This window comes from Pteronotus mesoamericanus, unplaced genomic scaffold (assembly GCF_021234165.1).
Source record: "Pteronotus mesoamericanus isolate MK-2021 breed Mesoamerican mustached bat unplaced genomic scaffold, CSHL_Meso_final scaffold_21, whole genome shotgun sequence".
In the NCBI taxonomy this organism is placed as follows: domain Eukaryota; kingdom Metazoa; phylum Chordata; class Mammalia; order Chiroptera; family Mormoopidae; genus Pteronotus; species Pteronotus mesoamericanus.
Window position 1 is genome coordinate 2,279,628 of NW_026555310.1, and position 22,455 is coordinate 2,302,082.

Genomic DNA, 22,455 nt, shown 5'->3' on the forward strand with positions numbered 1-22,455 from the left:
GGGCGGGCGCGCCGAGAAGCGATGCCGGCTCCGTCTGTTCCAGGGCTGGTCAGGCTGTCCCGAAAGGTTTGAGGGGGACTTCCTGCCCCGACTTGGGGGTTAGCCCTGATCTGGGAAGGGAGTGGGGAAGATTTGAGACAGGCTGGGGCTGAGCTAGTCTTTATTGCCCCCTCATCTCGGTGAATAGCGGGGAGAGCATTTGGGGAAATCTTCAGCCAGGGGGCTTCTAGCCTACTTTTATGCTTGGAGTGTGAGGGAAGACAATGTTCCCTCCTGTGGGGAAAGACCACTGCCGGCCCTCCCTAAGGCTTCCCCTGGAGGGTCTGAGGGGTGGATTTTTGGACCAAGCTGGTCTAAGTTGCTCCTTCTCCTGTGGAATGGCACAGCTTGGACATCAGCAGGGCAAGGAAAGGGTCCCTACCAGAGTGATCCTGGCCCTCTGGGTCCAGGAGTTTGGAGGGACAAGTGGACGGGAGAGGGGCCTGTGAACCCCAGTTCAGGATTCCCTCTCTCATATCCCCAGCCAAGGGTGTGAGTCTTGGCTCCCTCCAGCTAAGGTGAGGGGCCTCTTGGGTGTATTCTTGGGGGATGCCAGGCGAAACAAAGGAAGAGCAGGGAGACTGGGGCAAGGACCCAGAAGTCCTAGTCCGGAGCACCATTGACACTGCCTCTCTGTCTTTAGCAGTTACAACCCAGTCCCCTCAACCTGACCCAGTATGTAGGAGGGAACCTCTGCAGGTGGCCAGAGGGTAAGAATGTGCACGGTTGGGAGGGGGGAGGGGACAGGGGAGCCCCAGGAAGGGTCTGTAGGGCAAGAAGTTGAGATGACTGTGCCCCTTCTGGGCCCATGTCTGGGCATTTGCAACCCCAGTCCTCAAGTCTGAGGCTCCTGCCTTTGCTGTCAGTCCTCAGAAGCTGAGTTGAGGTTGAGGACCACATGCAGTGTCCCATATCCATAATACAAGAAGAGAGAGGAGAGGGGAGGGGGCAGGGGGGAGTGTGTCTGCACCGTGGGTATCCCAGTTAGACACAAGCACACACTCACACACACATGCCACACTCTGGCTTACAGACTGGTACGCAGCACAGGGCACACCCCCCCACCCGGCACACCCCCACCCCTGGCTCAGAAAGCCACCTAACTGGCACCTCCAGTTCCCCCCTCTGCCCCACCCTGTCCGTGCCCTCCGTTGCCCACACACATTCCACTGGCATTGCCTGCCTGCCTGCCTCCTGGGCACTGCCCCTCCCTGGGGCCAGTGGGGTGGAGGGAGGGCACCTGGGGATGAGAGGTGGAGACTCAAGGGTCTGCACTCCCCCCCAAGGGTGGCACAAAGCCAGAGAAACCCAGCCCACCACTGCCTCCTGGGGAGCAGGCTGGGGGCCCGGGCTAGAGCAGAGGATGCCTGGGTTCTCCGCCCAGGCTGGGGATGGGGTCATGGAAAAAGGTGGTCGTGTTTATACAGAGGGGAGGGGGGCAGCGGGTGGAGAGCAGCCGACAAGAGCAGCTTTGTTCCAGGCTCTGGAGCCGGTAGGGCAGCAGGGAGACGCTCCCCCCCTCCATCCGGCAGCCCCCTTCATCCATGCCCTCCCCTCAACTCCACCTCAGCTCTAAGAGAAGCAGCTTTTGTATGGGCCCCTTTCCCCTAGTCAGCTCCACCTCCATCTGAGGTGGCATCTTGGGAGGAGAGAAGTGCTCTCTCCTTTCCACAGGTCCCCCAAAGAACCAAGGCACCTAGGTTGCTAGTTTAGGATTTTATTCTCACTATTACTCTCTTCTATTCCTTGGTCCCTTGCTCCACTCTGGACTTAAGACCTTTCCCTTCCCCTTTCAGCCAAGGCAGAGAAACCAAGGCTCAGAAATGGGATGAATCTCTCTCTGTCCCCTTCCTGTTTTCACTCAACTCTCAAGTCCCTTCACTGAGGCAAAATAGAAGGATGGCCAGGTAGAGCTGGGCTCTTCACTCCTTAGAGCTCCTTCCTCACTAAGGACCAAAAGTTAGAGGCATGCCTCACTGGGACCCCCCCCCCACCCTTACCCAAGCCCTCCTGCCACACCCTCAGTTCTCTGTTTATCATCTCTAGGTGGGAAGCAGACTAGGAAGCCTGGAGCACAGAGCATGTCTCAGTCTAAGTCTGTCTGAGTGAAAAAGATGGGGTGGGGGGAGCCTTAGTAGCTTCTCACCCTTGGCATTAGAGAGGTTAATCCACCTGGAATGTGGCCCAGCCTGTTGAGCTATGGCCCAGGGGCCTCAGGGGCCCCGGACTCCTGGCTCTACCTCGGCTTAACTAGGGGTGAGGATTTCTGGGAATAGTGGAGGGAAGAGGACAGGGACCCTGGGGGCTTAGAGCTCAGACTTTTAGAGCCTGGGGGGACACTGGGCTGAAGAGTCTGATGCTGTTGGGGATGTGAGTGGTGCCTAGTGAGGGGCAGAACTGCTTCATGCCTTGGGACTGAGTGAGGTGTGGTGGCGTTGGGGTCTGAGTCCATGGAACCTCCATGACAGCTTACCCTCAGGAGCTTGAAGGCCAAGGGAGATGAGAGATAGGAAGAAAGGAAGGAAGGAAGGAAGGAAAGGAGGGAGGGAGGGAGAAAGGGAGGAAAGAAAGGAAGGAAGGAAGGGAGGAAAGAAAGAGAGAGACGGTTTACAAATTGAGAGATGTTGACCCTTGAGGGAAAGATGCAGAAATTCCTATCACCTACCTCTGGGCCAGACCGCCCTGTGGTTTCCATGTGTGTTCACTTTCTCTTGGTCTTTCTCCACCCATTTGCACCTCAGTTCATTATGGTTCTGGAGGGCAGAGGAGGTACCCAGGCTGGGGAGGCTTTCCTTCCTCAGCCCCTAACTCCCTGGAGAGGTGGATGTTTGGGGGGCTCCAGGGAAAGCCAACATTCCCCTTGTCAGAGCATCAGGAGAGGAACTACCTGCCTAGCCTTAGGATTCCCTTCTCCTCTTTCCTTCCTTCTCCTCCCTCTCCCCTGGTCACAGGTTAAAAATCTCCCAAGAGTGTGGGCAGGCTACATTTGAAGAGGGGAAGATGCGGGGAGGGCTTCCTTGAAGCAGAGGGCTCAGAGAAGAGAAAGAAAAGGAGATTGAGAAGCAAAGTAAGCTGAGGACGAGGAGAGGAGAGGAGGGGAATTCTCTGGCATCATACCTGGTCCACAGTGGGGCTTCCATCAACATCTGTGGATTTGAAGAAGAGGGTGCAAGAATGGTTAAGGAGTGAAGGATAACTGGAAAAAGAGAAAGAATTGGGAGGGAAAACTAAAGAGGGCATATTGAGGAAGATAGAGAAGGAAATGTTAATTAAAAGAGAGGTATGGCCCTGGTTGGGTAGCTCAGTTGGTTAGAGCATTGCCATGATATGCCAAGGTTTCATGTTTGATCCCTGGTCAGATCACCTACAAGAATCAACCAATGAATGCTCCAATAAGTGGAGCAACAAACTGATGTTTCTTTCTCTCTCCCTTCCTCTCTCTAAAATTAATAAATAAAAAATTGAAACAAAAAAAAGAAGTATGGAGGAGGAGAAGAAAATAATGAGACACTTATAAAGCATTTAGCATGTGCCCTGTATTATTCTAAACACTTTACATGTTACATTTTTAACCCTCACAACACCCTTATGAAACAGGTACTATTAGTATCCCAATTGACGAATGAGGAAAATGAGGCACAGAGAGGTTAAAGTAACACACCCAAGGTCCCACAGCTCAGCTAACAAGTTGTGGGGATGTTTCAGGTTGTCTGGCTCCGCAGTCCGTGTTCCCAACCAGGGAGGGGAAAGAACCCCAAAGTTACAACAGAGACATTTGCTTTCTCTAGGATGGCAGAGAGTTTGAGACCTGGCTCTACCCCTTTCAGCCATGTGACCTTAAGCCAGTCACTTAACCTCAGTTTTCTCATGTGTGAAATGAGAATCATAATTCCTACCTCACAGGATTGATGTGAAGGTTGAATTAAGTGCCTGGTGCAGCTGTACTTAATGGTCCCTTCTCAGCTTAGGAGTCTTCCCTGCCAGGAGTCCTAAGACTCTCGTTCACCTTGGAAACTCAGTTTACCCTTCCCTGGAGAGTTTCTCTGAGCCTGCCTAAGCGGCTGCCCTGCCTCCTCCCCTGTGGGCCCTGAGCTAGGGCAGTACAAACCCTAGCAGCACAGACTTCAGCTGAGACAGGTCCATTGGCTTGGAACATCAGAGTGATCATTCTCTCATCCCTTCTTTTCTCCTTCCTCCCTAGGACTCTTGGAGACCCAGTGGGCAGGCCACCAAGGGCGGGCACGGAGGCTCGCAGGCCTTTTAGGCAGTGGGCATGGGCGGGGGCTGTGGCTGAAGACCACCCCCGCCCACTGCAGACCCCAGGGGATTCAGCCTCGCGCACTGCAGCTGCCATGGCCACCAATAAGGAGCGACTCTTTGCCGCTGGAGCCCTGGGGCCTGGATCTGGCTACCCAGGGGCTGGCTTCCCCTTTGCCTTCCCAGGGGCACTCAGAGGGTCTCCACCGTTCGAGATGCTGAGCCCTAGCTTCCGGGGCCTAGGCCAGCCTGACCTTCCCAAGGAGATGGCCTCTCTGTGTGAGTCTCACGGATATTGGGGATGAGGGAAAGTGGAAACAGGAGGACATTTGGAGGGTGGGTGACATAGAAAATTGGCAGGGATGGGGGTTTGATCTAATGGAATAGCTGACAGGGTGGCTAGGAAGGGGTGTTTACAAATGAGTCCTCCTGCCCAAATAGGATGGGAAAGTAACATGCCTAAATTTAGGGGGTCTAACATTGCCTCCTGAGTGAGTCAACTAACAGGGGAGAACACCTTTGTACATGCAGCCAGGGGGGGTTCTGCTGAAGCTTGAGGGTGCTACCAGCATGTAGTAGAGGGTGTGGAAAGTAGAGAGGTCAGGTAGCTGACTTCGTGATCAGGAGGTGAAATTGTTCTGAATTAGGGGAGGCTGCAAAAAGAGGAATGGAATCCAGTGCCAGGTGCCCAAAGATGTGTGGGGTCAGGAAACTTTCCTTGTTGGTCTGGAAAGGGTGAAAACAGTCAAAAAGAAGGTGCTTCTTCACTAGAAGTAATACAGGGGGTGTTCCAGAAGTATCCTGTCTTCCAGCCATATGGGTTCTGGACTCCTCCCCTCCCTCGAGGTCTGGCTTAGTGCCCACATGCTGTGCAGATCCCTACTTGTCCCTCAAACTTGCCCTCTTCAGGTTAAGCCTTTGAGTGCTGACAGCTGGCCAGCCTTAGGCCTCTCCTTTTCTCTCTGGGTCCCCTCTCTCCCCACTGGGTAGTTGTTCTTTCTGACCGGGTCATTGTAGGAGTGGGTGCCCATGAGCTGCAGGGCTGAGATGCTGAACTTTGTGGGTTAAAGGGTCAGCATGTGAGCCGGTGCAGAGGAGGCCTTACCTAGAAAGAAGGGGAGGTGATGGAAGGAGAGACAGAGAGAGGAGCAGTTCCAGAGAGACAGAAACAGAGACAAAAGGAAAAGACAAAAAGGTAAAGATACATCCTTTATAGCTCCACAAGCTTGGGAAGAGAGAAACAGGTGGAAAAGAAGAGGCCGTGCCTTCAGGAGGGGGCAGTTGGAGGGCTGTGTGTATGTGAAAAAGGGTGAATAGACAGGGCCGGCTGGCAGCTCTACTGGAAAGAGTGTGCTCATCTGGAGAAGGCGTATGTGTGCGTGTGTGTGTGTGTGTGTGCGCGCGTGCGTGTGTGTGTGTAGACCATATGCAGTTGTGTGTGCACAGCATATCCCTCAGACTCTGCTCAGATACAGAATTCCAGTGTGTGCAACAAAGAGTCAGTGTGAGGAGTGAGGCTGGATTTAATAGGGCTGCTGACGGTGTGTCTGGTGTTTGGTGAGGCCTGCCGGTGGCAAGTCTGTAGTCCAACAGGGGTTATTTGGGTGGTGTGCAGGTGAACAAGAGAACACAAAGCTCCCCTTTTTGGAAACCTCAGCTGGGCTTCCCCTACCTCATTTACAGCCCATGAATCTGTCCCGAGGCCTGGGGAGGTGGGAAGGAACCACCCTTCCCACATGAATGTACTTCTTACAGAGAACCATACAGCTCAATCCCTTGGTACTTGATTTTCCCAGGTTTTGGGAGAGGCAACTAAAGAAGCAGGGGTGAGGAGGGACAGTAGAAACAGAGTGATAGTGGGGAGAATGCTGAGAGTCATAGCCAGTCACCGGTGAAGTTCGCCTTGTGCCCCTGTGCTCTGGACACATTAAGATCAAGGTCAAGGTTCAAAGTGAGGTCAAGGTAGTGGCAGGGGTCAAACTGGGCTCTATCCCCAAAGGCTACCCTGAGGAGGGAGGCGGAAAGGAAAAATCCAAGGGAGGAGCCAGAACCAGGACAGGTAGCTGGGGAGGGTGTGGCCGGCAGCTGGGGACAGGCCTGGGCAGAGAGGCGTGATGGGGTGGGGAGGAGGTGAAGGCTTGGGTTCAGACAGCTTGCATGGGAGTGGGGCATGGAGCACCTAGGGTAAATGAGAAGGTGGCAGAGGGAAAGGGAAGGCATCCTAGAGTCTGGGAGACCTCCCTCAGTGGCAGATCACCCACAGGGGGAAAGAGAGTGGTCTGCCATTTCTCTGAGCCCTTGTTCCTTTTTGGCTAGGGCCAGTTAATGGAGAGGGATAGGAGGACAAAATCTGATGCCAAAGCTGCGCTCACCTTGAGCCTGTGTCTTTTTCTTCACTCTCTTGCCTCTTAGTCTATGGGAGGGAAGGGTGCTCCATGAAAGAGTCTGGAGCTTCTCCCTGGGGCTGGCTCTGGATCCTATGCTGGGTCCCTAACACCTTGAAGACCTCTTTTTGGTAAGGGAAATCTTGTTCCACCTCTTGGGGTTCTCCAGAGGCTTGAGTGGGTGAGGCAGGCATCTCAGAACCCTGTGGTGCAGGAGGGGAGAGGGAAGGGAGCATGTGCTGCTGAGACAAGCACAGGCCTGTGTGCACGTGAAAGCAGAGGTGGGTGTGCTTGCTCACAGATGTGCGTGAAACTCTGGTGTCTGTGTCCCCACTGTTGCGTTGTATCCTTTATCGAGACGGCAGGGAACAGAGTATGGTAGGAGGGAAAGGAAGCTTTGCCCTCCTCCTCTCGAGGTGGTATCTGTGGTTCTGAACACCTGGCTTTCTTTGTTTGCTGAATCTGGTGACAGTGTCCCTGGGGCAAGGAGCCCAGACTACCACATTAAGTCACATGGAGAAACTGAGGGCAGGTTGGCACAGGAAGTAATCAAATTCTACTGAAAATAAACTGAAAAAGAGAGACTGGGAGACCTAAGCAAGATGAGAGAGAACTACACAGGCCAAAAGGCACAGACACAGAGAGAACCCAGACACTGGGAGAGAAAAGGGGGAACAAGCAGGCAGGTAAGGATGGCAAGCAGGAGGCAGCTAGTCCTTCTCCAGGAAAAAACCCCAGCCGGCTGCCTCTTTCCCCTCCCCTCCCGGTCTCTTCTGCTCAGGCTCGGGCTCCAGCTCCAGGCCGACACAAACGGGGCTTTGATTGCAACAGGAAACCTCTCTGGTGTGTGTGTGGAGGGGGAGCTGGGCAAGCCGCCGCCGCTGGGGCCCAGGCTGCACCCCCCTCTCCTGGCCCCCTACCCAGTCCCAGCCCCCATCTTGCCAGCACTTCTTATATCCCTGCTTTGGGCCTAGTCCCTCATTCACACCTCTATTCCATCCACTCTTCTGCAGCCCCCTCCTCCAGGGACACCTCCCCCGCCCCCCCCCCCGCCCCGCCCCGGCACTGCCCTTCAGGTGGGACTCCTATGTTAGGACTTACCCTTGGGGCTGGAACTTCTTTGCTTTGAGATGCCCCCTCTTCTGTTTTTTTGAGGAAAGATTTTGGAAGAAAAGGCGAATTTAGCATGAGGAATTTAGAACCAGTTATCCTCAAGCCCCATCCAGAAGATGGCAGGAGCGGGGAAAGGAGGGGTGCATAAGAAGTTAGCTGTCCCTCCCTCCACAGTCCCTCGTTGGCTAAACTCATGCTTGTCAGGGTGGTAGAGGCTCTGAGGGGTGACCATGCAAGACTCTGAGTGCTAATGGCCTGGTTAGTGGGGGAGGGATGCCCTTCTCTCGGACTGTGCCTTTGTGGGGCTTGAGCTGGGAGGGGTGTGCCCGCTGTGGTGGTGGGGATCATAGGGAAGGGGGTGAGTCAGGCAGCAGTGTTCCCCCCACCCCATACTCCCACCAGGCTGGTGGAGAACATCTGTTTCCCATGAAATGCTAGAAGGCTAATGGGTCTAATTGCTGCAATAAGGGCTGGGGAGACTTTGGGGAAAAAAGGGGGCACTAGATTCCCCCATTCTCTTACCTTCTCCTCAAGGCCATACTAAGACTGTCTAGAATTGAGGGGGTTGGAGTTGATGGCAAGGATAGGTCTGGCACCTTAAGGCCTGGTCCCTTATAAGGCCCCCTCTCTAAGGCCCCCTTCTCTGTTCAATGCCAGGGAAACACACAGATGGGGTGATGAGAAGTGGGGTGCATCTGGTGAAGAGAAAGGGGGGCTATTCAGGACTCATGACTTCCTGGAGCCCTCCCCCAGCTCCTCCTGTGCCCCACTCCCCCCCCTCCCTGTGGCCTGGCCACTTCTGGTTCTAATTACCAACCAGGCAGGCCTGACTTAATTGGGACCTTTCAGATTTTGGAGGGGGAAGGGTGGGTGGGTGGGGACTGACAGCTTGGAGTTGACTAATCAGGGCTCTTTTCCCCTTGTTTTTGAGGTACTCCTCATTTTGCACTTAATTTTTATTTTATTTATTTTTATATTTATTTATTTTGCCACTGGCCAGATTCTGATTCAGAAATTTCAGTGCAGGGATGGCTGGATTAGAAATGTGGTATTTGGAGTTGGGGGCAAGAACAGGGAGCTCACACTGGGTTGGAAGGAGCACCGCATGCCCCTTCATCCCTGTTTCAATCCCCTCGGTCAGCCCTGCCACCTCGCAACACCCCCATCCGCAGGCCAGGCTCTCCCTCCTGGCCCTGCCCCCCCTACCCCTCAGTCCCTGGCAGCCACCCGGGCCTCTCCTCAGCTCCTGCCTTCCCTTCCTTCGCCTACTCTGGCACCCATTCCTGCTCTTTATTCTTTCAAATTGGCGCCCCCCTCCTGCAACACCCCAGAGCGCCCCCCACCCAGTACAAGAGATTCTTAGAAAAGTGCGCCCCGCCCAGACCCAGCCACAGCCGCCAGGCGAGGAAGGGGTCGGGCCGGGCGCCGCTCCCGCTTCCCCGGCGCTCCCCGTTTGAGCGGCGCTGACAGAGCCGGCTGGGCCGGCCCGCCGGCCGGCCGGCCAGGCGGGCCGCGGGCGGGGCGCGAAGGAGGGGGCGGTTTCCGGGAGTCGCCGCCGCTGGCGCTGTCCCGGGGCCAGGGTTCCCATTCGGCCCGGCCGGACGAGGGCAAACTCTTGACGTGGCCAAGTCTCCGCCCCCTCACCCTCTTCTCCGCCGGGCGAGGGCGCTCAGTGCTTGGCAGGGGCAACCGAGGAAACAGAGAGGCGGTCTTTGGAGATCTGAAGGACACAAAGTGTGGCACTGAGGGGAGAGGGGACGGGTTATTGCCAATGGCGGGGATAGTTAATAGGAATGAGAACAGTTAATGACCAGACTCACAGTTATTGCCGAGAGTGACACTTGGCACTTTGGGTCAGTTGACATACTAGAAACTCTAAGAGAGGGGAATTAGTACTCAGGAGGGCAGCTTCATCTGAGGCGCAGCTGGCTCTGTAGGAACAATGTGGGGTGGTAGTTTTGTGCTCTAAAAGTGAAGTTAGGCACTGATCAGCGTGGCTTAGTTGGTTGAGCATGGTTCTACAAAAGTGAAAGGTCGAAGGTTCGATTCCTAGTCAGGATGCAAGCCTGGCTCGCGGGCCGACCCCCCGTTGGGGTGTGCGCGAGAGGCAGCCGATCGGTGTTTCTGTCTCGCACATTGATGTTTCTTTTTCTCTCTCCCTCCTTTCCCCTCTCTCTAAAAATAAATAAATAAAATCTTTAAAAAAATAAAAGTGAAGTTAGGGTCGAGGAAGGGGCATTGAGTTAGGCAGTGGAGACGTTTAAGGAGTGTCTGCCGCGGGATGGGGCTTCGGGGACTTGGAGGGAGGCGGCCCGGGACGCGGCGGAGGGAGGACAGCCCCGGCTAGAGGAGGGGTAGACTCCAGGCTTCGCTGGAGGGGGCGGGGGGACTCCGCAGCGGCGCAGGCGACTGCTTGGGCGGGGTGGGGCGGGGCCGGGTCAGGAGGAGGTGAGCGCGCCCGGCCACCCGCCCCGAGGGGGGTTCCCTGAGAGTTCAAGGCGGGAGCGCGCTCCGGCCCTTCGATCGGGGGCGGGGAGGACGGGAAGGAAGGAGGCCGAGCAAGCCGTGCCGCAGGAATGTACTGTTGGGCTCAGGAGCGCGCGCGGGCGCGCGCGAAGTAGAGGGAGGAGCCAGGCCTGGGAACCGCGGGGTGGAGGTAGTGCAGGTCCCCAGGCTCTGGAGAACCGCCGGGCGCTGGGAACCTCCGTGTTCGCCGCTTCCCAGTCATCCTTGACACCCTTGCCTGTATTGACTTGTGTGAAAAAGGGAGTGTTGGGGGAGGGGGGAAACTCGGAAGGAAATGCCTTTGCTTGGTTCCTGCACTCCTTCCCCCACCCTCGACCCGGGCACGCGCCTAAGTGCAAATGCCTGCAAAGCCTCCGTGTGAAGAATGCTTGCAAGCATTCTTGCAAGCCAGGTGTGCTTGCACAAACGTGTGCGCATCTATGATTTTATGTGCGTGCAGATATGAATGTGCACTATTGCATATGTGTAAATCGTGTTGCCCGCCAGGATAAATGCATGCACGGATGTGTGTCTAAACAATCAAGCAAGCGCGGTGCGAGTGTGTGTATGTGTATGTGTATGCACTCCACTCCCAGCTCTGCTCTTCTTGGTGCCCGGCCCCTTTCGCTCTCCAAGCCCCACCCCCCACCCCTCAGGCTTCGCTTTTACAAAAGGTCTCCCCAGTGCTAGCCGCCGGGACGCCCAGAGCGAGCCGGACCGCTGCGGGAGCGGCTGCCCCAGCTTTGCGCCCCGCCCAGTCTCTTTCCCCTGCTGGGGATCCCCTTCTTCCCCGCCCACCCCATACCCCCCATGCAGCCCGGCGCCCTATGCTAGCCCACCCCCTCCCCCCCTCTAGGAGCGGGGCGCCGCTGGGGGAGGAGGGGGAATCGGCTGCGGGTTCTTGGTGTTCCTAGCACCCAGCTTCCCTCCAAGCCGGGTCTCGATGTACGACTGCATGGAAACGTTTGCCCCGGGTCCGCGACGGCTGTACGGGGCTGTCGGGCCCGGGGCTGGCTTGCTGCGCAGAGCCACCGGCAGCTCCTGTTTCACCGGACTTGACTCTTTTGCCTGGCCGCAACCCGCCAGTCTGCAATGTAGGTACCCGAGCCCCGGGGCGGGGTGTTGGGGTGTGGGGTGCAGGAAAGGCGGCGGCTCACTCTTCCCTTATGTATAAGGTGGAACTGGGGTGCAAGCGGAGATTGACTCTATGCGAGGGGCGGGTGTGCAGGAGAGATACTGGCCCTTTAAACGTGGGGGCCTCACGACTCCTTTGAGTGAGTGCAGTAGTGTTTTCAGTGTGTGCGGTTTTTATGGTGGGTGTTTAGCTACGACATGTGGCTAATGCCACTCCAGAGTTCCTGGGGATAGGGAGAGACCGAGGTGTGTTGGTAGTTTGTGCCCGCAGGTCCGTGGCTCAGGAGGAATATGGCACCCAGGACCATGGGTGGCGTTTGTAAAAGTTCATGTGGAAAGTTGGGAGTGTAAAACTATTATTCGCAGAGCGTGTGAATTGCAAGAGTGTGCAGCACCCTTGGCTAGGTGGTGTGGGTGTGAGTCTCTCCACGCAGTGTCGCCCACCGACAGCGTTGGCAGGTCCGAATGGCCCTGTATAGTGATGTTTGTGGCGTGAGGCCGGGAGGGCGTGTGCCCTTGCGTGGCTGCGGGGGCGGCTTTGGAAAGTGCTGTGTTCGAGCGTGCATCCTGTGTGTTCTCTGTGCAGGGTGGAAGGGGTGGTGCACACAACCGGGCCAAGGCTGTGTTCTGGCGCCCCCCCCGCCCTGTTTTATAAAGAAATGTTTGGAAATGTGTATAGGGTTGTATGCAGAGAGATGACTTTTCCCTTTGGCTCCAACACATACAACTCCAGTAGAAAGCTAAAAGTTTAGAACAAATTTTGTGTGTGGGGTGGGGGTGGCCTGGAGGTGGCAAAGGCCAGGGTGTGGGGCGGGTAGCGGGTAGTAGGACTACTGGGTCCCCAAATACCCATCTTCCTTCTCTGTGAAATGGGAGATGCCAGACCTGGGGCCCTGGAACCCCTTTCCAGAGCGGTAATAAAAAGCTGGGGACTGAGAGGCAGTAAAAATGAAGTCCAGATGAGAGGCGGCTTTGAAGCCTGGGCCCAAGTGCCTGGCGGGGGTGGGGTATGGGGAGGAGCCGGGAGGGGAGCCTGGAACCCCCCTCCCCCTAAATTTACCGGGGACTGGGATCGCGCTCGTAGCCCGGTGCGGACGCTGGGGCGGGGGTGGGGGGGCGGGAACGAGGAGTTTGGGGCACGCTAGGAACGGGCGGGCGGCGGGCGCTGGGGGAGTGCGCCCGCAGGGTCACGGAGCCCCCGCCAACGCGCCTCGCTCCTTGGCACTCTGCAGCGCTGTTTACGAGTTCGGCTCCCACCCCCCCCCTTTTGGTTCCAGGGCAGAACTGCTGAGATTTAACAACCGGGAGACTGGAAGAGGGAGGTGGCAAACAGGAGACCGTACTTTGGGGTGGGGAGGGAGGAGAATTAAAAGTGTGGCATTCGAAGGGCGGAGAAAGCATGGAACTACTGCTTTGCACCAAATTCTTGTGAATTCTTAATCTTCCTCTCATTGCCCAATAGGATGCCGATTTGGGGTATGCTGGCAGGGGTGTTGAGGTGGAGAAAATCTCCCAGGAAGAGTTTTGTGGGGGCTGTGCAGGGACCCCCGTTTTTTTCAGGCCCCTGAAGGCCCTTTGCACTTGGCTGGCAGTTTGTTTTTGCGTTTCAATTTGGATCAATAATTCTGGCCTCTAGGATTTTGGTGGGCTTCATGCCTGCTCCACACACTTTCAGAGAGAAAGTCTTTTAGACCTGGGTGTGTAAACCAGGGAAGGAAAGAGGTCCTTTGAGGGGAGGGCTGCATGGTATGTTTGTGCATGTTTGGCGGCTTCAGAGTCCTGGTGCTGCATTGGCAGACCAGGGTGTTTGTCTGGTAGCCGAGCTGCTGGCTTGCAAATGTGGAGTGCTGGGTGCTGTGTGTCCGCTTTATGACTTGTGCGTCCACTTGCACAGGATGGCTGGAGTCAGTGTGCCCTTATGCCGCCTATGTCAGGATCCAGCTGTGAGCCCACTGATGCTATGCCTGCTTCAGTGCCCTGTGTGTTGTTGATGTGTGAGTGTGTGTGTCTACAAGGAGGTATGTGGCAGATTGTGAGTTCGGGCTTCTCAGCTCTGGGCCTCGCAGCTGGGAGCGTTTACAGCCGGTTATAAAGAGTTTGTTTGAAGCTCCGCTCAGCCTGGCCAGGAATTTCCTCAATTTCAGCAATTTGGGCTTTAAAAGGAAAAAAACCCAGAGCCCATCCCCTCCTCCCCAGCAGGGGCCCCAGCCTAGCCCAGGAGCAGCATCCCAATGGTGGGGGCTCCGCTCGGGCCGGGAAGGGGATCTGTACCCAGTTGACCCAGTTCACTTTCCGTTGCCCTTCACCCACTGGGTTGTACTCTAGGGTTCAGGGGATGGAGGTGTGCCAGAGGGGTGCCAAGAAGAAGTGACAGTGCCACATAGATGGGAAAGGGCTTGTCTCCCTTCGGCCCCCAGTCTTACAGTTGGCTGGCACTGCTCCATGCCAGTCTGACCACACCCAGGGCCTTTCACAAGAAAGGAAATGAGGCAGCGCTCTGTGGGCTGGGAGCAGTCAGCACCACCCCACACAGTGGCCTGTGGCCTGTGGCAGCACTGGTGCCCTCAGAGGACACCAAGAAGGGTCCTGGAAGGCATTCTAGCCCATCCCACATCTCTCAGCCCCAGGCCCTCCTGGAGTCTCCTGTCCATCTGAGACTCCTCTGTACCCCCTCCCCCCCAATCTGAATAGACTCCAAGCACCCTTCTTTCCTCCCCTCCTCTCTCCTTTTCATTGGGGACTCTTCCTCCGGCAGGATTCTTATGTTAATTGAGTGCCTCTGTGTTGGGGGGCGGAAGGGCTTCCCTCCTGTGGGGTGGGTGGAGAGAGAGCCCAGACTGGCATCCTGGGCCATCCTTTTGCCCTTCTGGGCCATGGGGTGGACTTCTGACCAGGTGGGCTGCCGCAGGTTAGAAGAAGGAAGGTGTTCATGAGGTGGGTGCATGGGATACTCCTTAGGGAGGGTATTAGGATTTTCTTGGATTGCTTGGGCCCTCCAGCTTTGGGCAACAGGTCCTACAAGTTGAGTAATTTATAGATTTTTCCAGCCTCTGAACATCAGCTACACACCCTAAAAAAGGTTTACTTAGCAGCCTGCTGAACAGAGGGTGTTCTCCCCATACACTCTGTGTGGCGTGGGCCGAGACCCACTTTGAGCTGCAGCTGGGTATTTGTGGGGAAGTTTAGGAATGAAGACATAGGCTCAGAGAGGAGCCAAAGATAGCTCCCCTCCCCCATCAGCCCTGTTTACTTAGTGTCACCTGACCTCTTTGGTTTGCTACACCCCCTACAGCTTCTAGACCTGAGAATCTGAGCAAATACCTCAGTCTCTCCTTCCCAATTTCTGTGACCCTCAGCCAGGCCACTAAGAGCTAGTCAGAGGACCTGAGAGTCTTGGCTCCATTGTCATGTGGCAGTGGGGCACTGGGCTGGTCACTTCCCTCCGTTGGCCTCAGTTCCTTCAGGTGTAAAATAAGGTTGTTGCATAGCCTTTAACCTACTTTCCTGATACCTGTGTCCTATTTGCTCCACTGTCTCAGTTGTTTCTGGGGAAAAGGACATTGGCGGTTATTTGTCAGGCAGTTTGAGAGGGGAGAGCCTGAGGATTATCTACCCTCTACTACTTGAAAGGAAGTGAAGTCCTATTCTACCTACTGAGTATCCTAGCAGGTTATTTAGCCAGGTGCCAGCTACAGGTGGTTTGTAATTGCCTATCACCTCCTGATCTATTGCCTCATAAGGAGGAGGATGGTGAGAGGCCTTGACAAGGATCAATTGATGAGACACGGAGTGACAAGGAGAGTTCAGAGCCATGGGCCATAACCCCTCCACCTACTCACTTTATAGCCGGGGAAACCAAAGCCCAGAGAAATTAATTTCCAGGATGGCCTTGACCTGGAATTTGGAGGCTTGAACTGTGTCATGTGAGCCTCTGGCTGGCATTATTGTTGGGGGAGATGGCCAGACTGTGGGAGGTGCAGTAACAGTAGTTGTTTGAGGGTTTCTGGATGTGTTTATTGTGGGGCTGTCTTAGTTTGGGGCACTTTAAATCACTGTGGTGGTGATGATGTTGTCACTGCTGAGCAGGAGGAAGTGGGAATGGGTATATGTATATGATGAGGACACCTGAAGATCTGAGGGATTCTTCTCCCCCAAACCTCATATCACACTGCTTCCCCCCTTCCCCAGCGGTGGAGACGCAGAGCACTAGCTCTGAGGAGATGGTGCCCAGCTCACCCTCACCCCCTCCACCTCCTCGGGTCTACAAGCCATGCTTCGTGTGCAATGACAAGTCCTCTGGCTACCACTATGGGGTCAGCTCTTGTGAAGGCTGCAAGGTTTGTATGTGGTGGGGGTGGTGGGGGTGGATGCATTTGGGCATCTGGAGTTACCTGATGAGATCAGAGACCAGGGCCCAGAGCAGAGGGGTGAGACGCTGTGTGTGAGTAGGCATCCCTGTCTGAGGTGGGAGGAGTTCATAGGGTGGGTCAGGCCTGGGGCAACCTGCAAGGCCTCTGAGAGGCTAGTGTTCCCAGTATCCTGCTTCACTGATGCTCTCCCCACCCCCTACTCCAGGGCTTCTTCCGACGCAGCATCCAGAAGAACATGGTGTACACATGTCACCGAGACAAAAACTGTATCATCAATAAGGTGACCCGGAATCGCTGCCAGTACTGTCGGCTACAGAAGTGCTTTGAAGTGGGCATGTCCAAGGAAGGTAGGCCCCTAGCCCTGGCCTGGGCAGAAGCACTCCTAACCTAGCCTGTGTTTGCTACCCTCTTTCTACTTCTCTGACTTCTGAGGTGTAGCTTTTCCTGGGGTGTTACCTTCTTCCTAGCCTGTCCTATTTGATTAGCTGTATTCGCCAGGGAAGCTCTGCCAATTTTCCCCTCTCAGCTTAAATAACCCTTAAGTACATGGTGGGGCGTTATCATCTCACATTCCCCTGTTTCATGGAGAAATGAGGGGGGCTTGCTGATCCCCTCCCCTGCTCCCAGGACTGAGCCTGAGGTGGATCTGGGGTGCCCCCCCCACCCCCGCCATTGTGCTGCCAAGGCTATAAGTGGATATCCTGCCGCTTGCATATCCTGCCCCCCCCCCACCTCAGCTCCTGCAGGGTGACAGGAAGGGCAGGATGGAGCTGAATGGCCTGGGGAGGGAGCAGGGGCTGTAGGCCCTGGGTGGGGCTGGGGAGGACCAGCTTGGAAATGGGAGCTGATGTAAGAGATGGGGAAACTGAGGCACTGGTTAGGGTTTCAGGGTGAATAGATGTTCATGACCAGGATGAAGTACATTAAATCAGGGTGAGAGGATATATCCAGAGGGAGGTTCTGAGGGTCCTGACCCTCTTCTTGCTCCTCCACCCCCAAGCTGTGCGGAATGACCGGAACAAGAAAAAGAAAGAGGTGAAGGAAGAAGGGTCGCTTGACAGCTATGAGCTGAGCCCCCAGTTAGAAGAGCTCATCACCAAGGTCAGCAAAGCCCATCAGGAGACTTTCCCCTCGCTCTGCCAGCTGGGCAAATACACTACGGTGAGGAGTGGGCAGGGCCTCAGTAAGGGCAGGGGACTATTCACTTTGGGAAATGGGGAGGGGTTGCATTGGAGGCCATGGTCTGATGCGGAGGACAAGGAGGGCATCAAAATGCAGAGGGGAGAGCTTGGGGTATTGGCAGGAAGAAGACGGCTTGCAGAGCAGGTCTTAGCTTGCATTCTCATCTGTCCTCCCTGCAGAACTCCAGTGCAGACCACCGGGTGCAGCTGGATCTGGGGCTGTGGGACAAGTTCAGCGAACTGGCCACCAAGTGCATCATCAAGATTGTGGAATTTGCCAAGCGGCTACCCGGCTTTACAGGGCTCAGCATTGCTGACCAAATCACTCTGCTCAAGGCTGCCTGCCTGGACATCCTGGTAAGTTAATAACCCTATGGCCTGTCTTCCGCCGCAGCCTCACCCTTATATGAAACCAAGGAATTGGTCCACACAAAGATTTTGGTTCTCCTTCCCTCCAATCTGGGACTCCTCAGAACTCCTATAAATTCCAGCCCTTTTTGTCTTAACCACTGACCCTAAGACCTGATCCTAGACTTTGGGATGCCCTCCCTCCTTCTGACTTCTCTTTCCTCCCCAAGCTTCTGATCCTGCACACCTCTCTGCCTTCCTCCCCAGGCTGCTTCAGATTGTCTTCCTTTTGGACCGAACTTTCTCACTTTCCACATGCACCTCATCCCTTCTTTGCCTCACCCCCAGATGTGCCCCTCTCCAGAGACAGCATTAACCCTCCCTTCACCTACCACTAGATGCTTCGGATCTGCACAAGGTACACCCCAGAGCAAGACACCATGACCTTCTCCGACGGGCTGACCCTGAACAGGACTCAGATGCACAATGCTGGCTTTGGACCCCTCACAGACCTCGTCTTTGCCTTTGCTGGGCAGCTCCTGCCGCTGGAGATGGATGACACAGAGACAGGGCTGCTCAGTGCCATCTGCCTCATCTGCGGAGGTATGGGTGCGCCCCCTGGTGTTTTCTTGGGTTTCTTCCCTGCTATACCTCCTAACTGATCTCTCACCAGGCTGGAGACCTTTGTCCCTGCCCTTGGGATTGTTGTACTTGGCCCCATCCACAGACTTCTTAGATCCAGTGTAAGCTCCCTGAAGCCTGGAATATGGGACAAAAAGGGGCAGAGCCAGGGGGAGCTGTGGAGACCCTAGATACTGGTGCTGAGATGGTGGTTGGGCAGGAGTGATTTATCAAAGCAAGCCTCTTACTGAAGGGGAGAAGGTCCAACGAGGCTTGGGTGCGGTTCAGGGATATTAGGGGAAGGGCTGATGGGACAAAGGTTGTCATCTGGAGGCCCATAAGGCAGGCCAGTTGGGGATCAGCCATATGCCACTGTCTGCACCTCTTCCTTACTCCACTGTTTTTGTCCTCATAGACCGCATGGATCTGGAGGAACCTGAAAAAGTGGACAAACTGCAGGAGCCACTGCTGGAAGCCCTGAGACTATATGCTCGGCGGCGGCGGCCCAGCCAGCCCTATATGTTCCCAAGGATGCTCATGAAGATCACTGACCTCCGGGGCATCAGCACCAAGGGTTAGTCACGACTGAACCTCCCCTCTCTCTTCCTAGAGGACCTTGTCTTCCAGGTCACTCAGATGGACAGGTAGAGTACAGGTAGAGGCAGCAACAGAATGGGTGAGAACCAGGGAGCCTACAGTGGAATCTAGATCTGCCACTTGCTGGTGGGAAGTGAGACTTTGAGCAAATACCTTTACTCTGTATGACTTGTTTTCCTGTTTGTAAACTGAGCTATACTTATCCCTACCTCATAAGTTATTGTGAGGTCTAAATGAGTTAACACACAATGGGCTTTAAACTGCACTGAATGAAAAACTCAGTTCCTCAGTGGCAGTAGCCACATTTCAAGTATTCAGTAGCCACATGTGGCTACGCCTACTATACTGGTAGGTCTGTATACTGGTAGGTAGGTATATACTGGGTGGAGTAGATATTTCTGTCACTGCTGACAGTTCTTTTGGACAGTGCTGGGTTAGAAGGATGCCTGGCAGATAGTGTTTGCTAAATAATAAGTATTATTAAGAATAGGTATACATTAGAGGGTGGGATCCCTGGAGAATGGGGCTGGATGTTGGGCACTGTGTGATCTTTGAGAAGCCTGAAAGAATGGGATGAATGGGCAACAGCCTGGCGGAGAAGAAAGGGAGAGGCTCCAGGCAGAAAAGTGGCCCCTAGGAACCTTAAATTAGCGAGAGGATAAGCTGGGACAGAGAGGTGGCAGGCCTGTGCTAGGAGAGCCCCCGGAAGGGAGTCATATGTTAGTCATAGGTCACAGTTAAGAAAGGTTAAAGTGGTGGCCTCAAGGGGCATGCACCTTTGCCCCCCTGGAACTCTTTGCCCCCTCATTGCAGGAGCAGAAAGGGCCATTACCCTGAAAATGGAGATTCCCGGCCCGATGCCTCCCCTGATTCGAGAGATGCTGGAGAATCCTGAAATGTTTGAAGATGACTCACCGCAGACTGGTCCCCACCCTAAGGCCTCTAGCAAGGATGAGGTTCCAGGGGGCCAGGGCAAAGGGGGCCGTAACCCCCAGCCTGACCAGGGCCCCTGACTTCCCTGGCCATGGGGGTTGGGGCTCCAGGCAGCAGACTGACCATCTCCCAGACACCGCCAGTGACTGGGGGAGGACATGCTCTGCCCTCTCCCCACCCCTTCCAATGAGCTCCTTGTTTTTGCCAAAGTTTCCAGGGGTGCCTCTGTGTTCATCCCCTTCCTGCTCTAACTGGCTCCGTTTCCAGTCTTGGGGGCCTGCCCTGCTCCCTCCAGGAGAGAGGACAAAGAGGGTCGAGCCTGGGTTTGGACTGTAAAATCTCAGCACTGCCCCTCAGACTCCAGGGTCCCAGGCTTCCCAGGGTAGGAGGAAGACCCTGCCATTCCACAGCCCCTTCCTCTGCCAGGTGCTTAGGCTTCTGGGAGCAAACAGGAACACTAGAGACCAAAAGGAGGATGTAGGGGGAGGGCTGAGCCCACCCTCTTACCCGCTGTCCTTGGTGCCTAATGCTGCGTAATGCACTTGGTGGGTGCATGCTACCCTCTGTGACCCATCCTGTGCCAGGTCAGGGTGGGGCAGGCCAGGCCCTGCATTTCTGTGGAGGGCCAGAGGGTAAAAGCCACAGATGCAGGCCCGTTCTGCACCTCTTTGCTTGGGCCCAGAGTTTACCTTGTGCCCTCCATTATAAGCCCCTCCCCAACCCTGTCATGTGCCTTGGGCTCCCCCTGCCCCCCATCTCAGCCATGGGGTAGGGACCCTCCTACACTACAGAGGGACCAGGGGACCCCTCTCCCTCTAGTGCCTTTCCCTCTGACCTACCAGAGCAGCTTGGCCCAGGGAGGGGATGGGGGGGGGTGCTGCTTAGCTGATCCTGCCCTGACCCAGAGGAAGCCTCTATTTATTTATTAGCTTTTGTTTACACCCTGGAATTGACCCCTTCCTCTAGGGGTCTTGGGAGGGGAAGCCCAGGGCCCCTGTGACCCCTCCCTTCTTCCTCCAATTCCCAGTTTGTATTTAGCTGCCAAATAAGATTCCCACTGGCTCCCCTTTTTCTCTGGGGGGTCAGGGTGCTGTCCCCTCCCCTCTGTTTACATCTCCCCTCCACCCCGCTGTATCGCATATTGCTGAGTTTTCTATTTTTGCAAAATAAAGTGATGGAAACTCATGAGTTGTGGCTCCCTTGAGGAGGTGTCTGTGGGGGAAAGGACCAGCTGACCTGAAGAGGGGCTAGGTGAAGAGGGCAAGCTCCTAATCTGCTGGATTTTTCAGCTTTCTCAGGGGAACCAAGAAAATAGGATGTAATGTGCCTGGGTGGGAGGGTGGTGGGGAGGACAGCCCACAGAGCCCACCCTGAGTGTCTGGGCCTCCCATAGCCACCAGTGTGGGCCCTCAGATCTGACCCCGTGGACCTCTGAGGAGGCAGAAATGGGCCTCAAAGGTCTTTAAGCTGTCCCCACCCACAGTTACCTATGTGTGCATCTCTGCCCTCAGGGGAGGGGTTTATTGACGTTGTATTTAGTTTTCATGAGGGTCTCTGGCCCCAGAAGAAAAGACCCACAGCCTGTATCTAAGTTACAGTGTTTATTTCATACCCACCCCTCACTCCATGAGCTCTCCCATCCTTTATGACCCCACTCTAATCTTAAGAGTCCCTCCCTCTGTCCCATCTGACCCCATTCTTCACCCCAGGACCTCCACTCAGCCGTCATGGACCCTATGGCTACCCTCTGTCCTAATCCCTCTGCCCCTGCACGTCCCACCCCACTGCCTTGGGCCTCTGCCGCCGCACCCCTGTCCTCCCTCAGCGGCACTCCTCCCACCCTCACCCCACTGTGGCCCACCTTCTCCCCTGGGGCAGAGCCTTGCCTACCTTGTTCCCGGCTTTCTTCCCTGATGACCTGTGCATATGGGAGAGAGAGGTGGAGGGTGTGGGAGTAGGGGAGGAGAGAACAGCGGGGAGAAGCAGAAGAAGGAAGTGAAAGAAGCGCTGGAGGAAACCACAGGACCTATGGGGTCGGGGTGGGGGGGGTCATTGTCATGGTAATCTCTGGCGGTGGGGGAAGGGTAAAATGTCCCACAGCCAGAGGCCGGTGGGAGCCCGCCCAGAGAGGGGGCCCCTTCTCCCCAGTTGCTCCCCCCAAGCAGCTACACTCCTACAATCCACCTGCCATTTACTGGGCAGCACTTTGCTAGGTGCTGTGGCTTCGGTTAGTCCTGCCCGGAAGGGGTGCTCCTTCTGATAAAAGGAGACATACCTGGGAACACAGACCTCTTGTCCAGTTCCTCCTCGAAGCTTCCTCTGGTCAAGTGTGTGTGTGGGAGTGAATATTTTGCACAACCCTGTCTTCCTTCAGGCTTCATCTTTGCCCTGCCTCCAGCTCCAGCCGCCATTCCTGTACTCTGCGACTCTTAGGCGGCTCCTCGCACCCTCTTCCCAGGCTCCAATGCAGTCTTGCCTACTTGGCCCAGTCTGACTCTCTGAGCATAGAATTGTGCCTCTCTCAACTTCCCAGCTGTCTGGGCCTTGAATTTCTCAAAGCCTCTCCACTTTCCCCCCCATTACTTCTCATTCAATGATTCTCTCATCAAGCCCTTGGTATGTGCCAGGTTCTTTTCTAAACAATTGATATGAATTATCTCATTAATTCTCAACAATTCTATGAATTCCACTTGACAGATGAGGAAATAGCCACGGGACGGGTAAATAACTTACCTAAGGTCCCACCACTAACCAGTGAGTGATATAGAGCCAGAATTTGAACTTGGGCAATTTGGTTCCAGAACCAGTGTTGTTAAGCACCCACTAGGAGACAGTGTGCACTGGGTTTTCAAAATGAACAATGGCCACTCATTTCCCCTTCTCTACAGTACTTACTGCCTCCATATTTCTTCCTTCCTATCATGCTCCTATATAAGGAAGTGGAGAGATCATCAACTTGGAGGCAGGCAAACC

At 55.2% G+C, this 22,455-nt stretch overlaps 1 protein-coding gene across 1 annotated transcript; it reads left to right on the forward strand.

Annotated features, from left to right (window-relative positions):
• Nucleotides 1-4,391: 4,391 nt before the first annotated feature.
• On the forward strand, nucleotides 4,392-20,605 carry RARG (retinoic acid receptor gamma). The gene is made up of 8 exons (XM_054591051.1): nucleotides 4,392-4,575; nucleotides 15,621-15,769; nucleotides 16,008-16,149; nucleotides 16,803-16,963; nucleotides 17,164-17,340; nucleotides 17,730-17,934; nucleotides 18,368-18,526; nucleotides 19,363-20,605. The coding sequence occupies exons 1-8, from the start codon at nucleotides 4,392-4,394 to the stop codon at nucleotides 19,560-19,562; spliced, it is 1,377 nt and encodes a 458-aa protein (XP_054447026.1). The 3' UTR covers nucleotides 19,563-20,605.
• Nucleotides 20,606-22,455: the final 1,850 nt, after the last annotated feature.